Source organism: Octopus bimaculoides, chromosome 14, assembly GCF_001194135.2.
Source record: "Octopus bimaculoides isolate UCB-OBI-ISO-001 chromosome 14, ASM119413v2, whole genome shotgun sequence".
Classification (NCBI taxonomy): domain Eukaryota; kingdom Metazoa; phylum Mollusca; class Cephalopoda; order Octopoda; family Octopodidae; genus Octopus; species Octopus bimaculoides.
The window spans coordinates 59148695-59153051 of record NC_068994.1 but is presented as its reverse complement, the minus strand read 5'-3'; the positions used below and the strand labels follow the sequence as shown (position 1 = coordinate 59153051).

Sequence of the window (4357 nt, the reverse complement as noted above, 5' to 3'; positions counted from 1 at the left end):
TAGCACTTGGGTCAAGAATCTCTGATAGCCTCAGGACAACCAAACCGTCTCACTGGATTTGATCAACTGAAACTCAAGGAAGCCCATAGTATAGACATACATACATGTGTGTATGTGTGTGTGTGTGTTGACATTTTCTGATTTTTGTAAACGAGTGTCACTGTCATAAAGCAGTGTCATTCCTTTGCCATCTTCTGTGAAAGACATGTCTGGCTACAGAAAAATATTACCTTGCTCAGAAATTGGTAAGGATTGGTGACAAAACTCTGTCTGACCCATGAAAGCATGAAGAAGAAGATGTAATATATATTGGGATTAACATCAGGGCCAAATCAGGGTGTGTCTATCTATCTATCTATCTATCTATCTATCTATCTATCTATCTATCTATCTATCTATCTATCTATCTGTCTATCTATCTATCTGTCTGTCTGTCTGTCTGTCGTTCTGTCTGTTTATCTATCTAAAACACTAGCGTGTTCCTAACAGCTCACTCAGAGCTGACTGGAACTCAACAACAGCAACAACATATGCATTGGCCATGGAACATTTGTGGTGTATAACATTTCTTAGACCTAATGATAGAATACAGAGGAAATGAGAAACATTGTTTTCTCCAGACCAAAAAATATGAAAGACTGTTTTGGCCAGAAGCAGGTTTTGATTCTCAGAGCAGTGTTGGTGCCAAATGGTTGGTGTGATGAAGGGCATCCAGCCACAGAAACCCACACAAACGTTAACACTGGACCATGATGCAGTCTTCAGCTGAATTCTATCAAACCATCCAACCGATGCCAGTTCTGAACATGGACATTAAATGATGAGGATGATGATGATGGTGATAATGACAAGCACCACCATGATGGGGGTGGCAGTGATGACAGCAATGACAGCCACATCTTCTCTGCTCAGTATGTTGTCATTGTTGAATATTACTATAATTAAGAATGCATCCATTATGATAACTATGCTTAATTGTCTTCTTCATGTTTTTTTCCTTTTTTTTTTTTCAGATATTTGGGTGAAGAATTCATGGATGTTGACATCCCGACTCGTTTTGAGAGTTACATGTTCCGGAAACCAATAACAAAAATAATTTGGCTTATTCTGCATCCCATAATCCATGCAATTCGTCCTTTCTATAAAAGTCCGAAACCCCTCAATGAATGGGAAATGATGAATGGCTTAATTCAAATACTATTTGATGTCGTGATATATCAACAGTTTGGCTTCAAATCTATTACATATCTTATTCTGGGAACATTTATGGCAATAGGGTTCCATCCACTGGCTGGTCATTTCATATCTGAACATTATCTGTTTAGCGAAGGAGTTGTTGGCAAGCATCAAGCAACACATTCTTACTATGGTCCTCTCAATATTGTCTTATTCAATGTAGGGTACCATGTGGAACACCACGATTTCCCCTACATTCCTTACAATAAAATTGCTAAAGTATCCGAAATAGCCCCAGAATTTTATGAGAATTTACCTTATCATACATCATTGTTGAAAGTTCTTTGGGACTTTATATTTGATGAGAACGTTGGTCCTCATTCGAGAGGGGTTGGTTATTTGAAATATAAAGATTTTAAATCTTCATAGATTTCATACGCAATGTTATAAATATGAAAATTCCTTGGTGGAGCTCAAGAGAAAAGTGTTTAACTGGCATGTTCCTATCTGGAAGTAAAAAAAAAAAGTTTAAAAAAGTAAAGAAAAAGACAGCAACCAAAAAGGAATTTTAAGTATTTTAAACAAAAATAATTTACACAAAAGAACAATTCTATTTGTCATCCTATAAGGAGACTGGAGATAGATGAGCCAAGAGATTGGTCAAACTTGATTCTTTGCAGTGATAATCATTGAGATTGTTTTATATTTCTTCTGCATTGATAGAATAAATACCAGTCATACTTTGGAATCAATCTAATAAAATCTGTCTCTTCCTCCACAAAGAAAAGTGATCTGTTGCCTCATCAAAAGAAAGCTTAATTGTTGTATAAATATCCTGCCCACGATTTTTTGATGCCTTTGATTAAATATTACAAAACCTGATGAATAATTGCAACTCGTTAAATCTAATCAACAAATCTGAAGAAATTTCATTTACTAACATAATGCAAACAATAATCATATTAATTCAATAATTATGAAATAATATTTCAGAGTTGTTATGTTGTACTGACTCAAAAGAAACTCTGGATGAAATATTTCTTCTAATAAAGATGTGGAAGATTAGCAAAACCATTGGAGCATCAGAAGAATGTCTATGAGGTTTAATTAACCCCCTCAGTCTTTATGTGCTGAGTTCAAATCATGCAAACGTCATCTTTCCCAAATCAATAAATTAACAACTAGTCAAATGATCCTGTAGATCAGTGGTTCTCAACCAGGGTCTACATGACCCTTGGAGTCCACGTGACCCTTAAGGGTCTGTATAAGATTTTGTTGTTAAAATTTATCTGCAATAAATTTGTTATATATCTACAATGTACAAAATTTTTGAACAATTTTCTTATAAAATTCTTAGTAATGTATAATAAAAATATAAGAGGGTTTTTTTAAACATGGAGTAGCTGTGAGGGTCCGGCAGAGTAAAATAATAATCAAAGGAGTCTAGAAGTAAAAAAGGGCTGAGAACCCCTGCTATAAAGCATCCTATATGTGGATGGATTTATAAGAGTAAAATGAAGGCATTTCATTTGATACTCCTACATTCCAAATAACCCTGTACATCTTTCTTTTTTTCAGTTGAATATCATTTATTTTGTGCTTGTTTAATACCCAAACATCTCCAGTTCAGTTTATCTAAACCTTGTTATTGTTAAAGCTTGTACATCTCCATTTCATCCTCTCGCTTCTTCTCCATCAGCTTGTTTAGCTTTCTTCGGCCAGCTCTCATTCATCTCTGGCTCAACTTTGCATCTTATTTTCTGATTCACCTCCAATGGACATAAGCCAGTTATCTACTGAACATCGTACCAAGAACAAAAAAAAAATAAAAAACTATTTTCATTCTTGAATTTTCTAGATTATGCCGGACTTTTCATTATAAACTTTATATTATATCTAATATATATATATATATATATATATATATATATAATAAGTTCCTTTATGTATTTTATGTAAAGCTAATAAGGACTATGTACAGGCTGTTCAAAAAGTCTCTCCATGGTGAGTATTTTATTGCAAAATAAATATTTATAAAACGGTAGAAGACTACAAAAGAATATATTAGACTTTACGAGACTTTAAAAACTCTATAAGAGGTGTTGAAAGTGTTGTCCTTCATTTTCAATACATAAGTTGTCTCTTCTCCACATGTTTTGAAATACATCTTGGAAAGTCTGACTCTTGGAGAGTCAGGATGAAAACTATTCACTGCAGAGAGACTTTTTGAACACCCTGTATACCTGTAAGATCTATGTAGGTATATCAGATGAGGTTTATGCATATCAAATAAGTTATATATGTCGATAGAGTTAAAACTCAAGCTTTGTCTTCTGAAGAACATCTACTTCTATCAGTGTCTCAAATCCAATGGTAGATGTTATATTTGAGTGCGGTATGCATAAGAGTTGAAAATACTGGGAAATATTTCCTGCAGAGGAATAATATCAAAAGAGGAGATTGGAAAAATCTTTGGTGTTATTTATTCACCATTACATATGTTTCATTTGCTAATTTGATTCTATCGCATGTATACTTTTGTAAGTATATTTTTGTTAACTCCTATTAGTAAATGAAACGTGTGTAATGGTGAATAAACAATGCCATAAATTTTCCTATCTCCAGTTTTGAGATGTGCGTGTGTATATCTATTTGTCTGTCTGTCTGTCTGTCTGTCTGCATGTATGTATGTATGTATGTATGTATGTATGTATGTATGTGTGTGTGTTTTTGTGTGTGTGTGAGTGTGTATGTATTATCTTTATCACATAAGTTCTCTTTACATCTGTTAAGTTTCTCCTCTGACTCCTGGAATGTCATATAATTTACTTCCATTAGAATTACTTCTGAGAATTAAATTACACAAAAACTATTAATTGATTCTTACAAGATCTTACAAAGTATGTTTGAAAAACCACTAAAAAATTAAATAAAAATCTTGTTAATAAAATATTTGAATTGAAAATAATTTTAATTGTTGCTTATTTTATCGCAACTTTTGAAACATCTATGAAGGAAAATTTCGTCATTTAAATATTTTTTATTATTTAAACGGTTCTGAAGTCAGTGTGATGCTTGCATTGATGGCTAAAACAAGAGAAAAGAAAGCATAAAAAAAAAAGAACATGTGATGTTAATGGATGATGTAAGTTGGGTTAGAATATAATGCAAGTTGATAATG

The 4357-nt window shown here is 33.0% G+C and overlaps 1 protein-coding gene across 1 annotated transcript in view; it reads left to right on the top strand.

Moving 5' to 3' along the window:
* The window catches only part of LOC106875542 (sphingolipid delta(4)-desaturase DES1), a 31793-nt gene extending 28767 nt beyond the window's left edge, over positions 1 to 3026 (top strand). The window contains exon 3 of the mRNA XM_014923739.2: positions 1014 to 3026. Coding sequence (XP_014779225.1) covers positions 1014 to 1605 — 592 coding nt within the window. The 3' untranslated portion in view covers positions 1606 to 3026. The remainder of the gene's footprint in view (positions 1 to 1013) is intronic.
* Positions 3027 to 4357: the final 1331 nt, after the last annotated feature.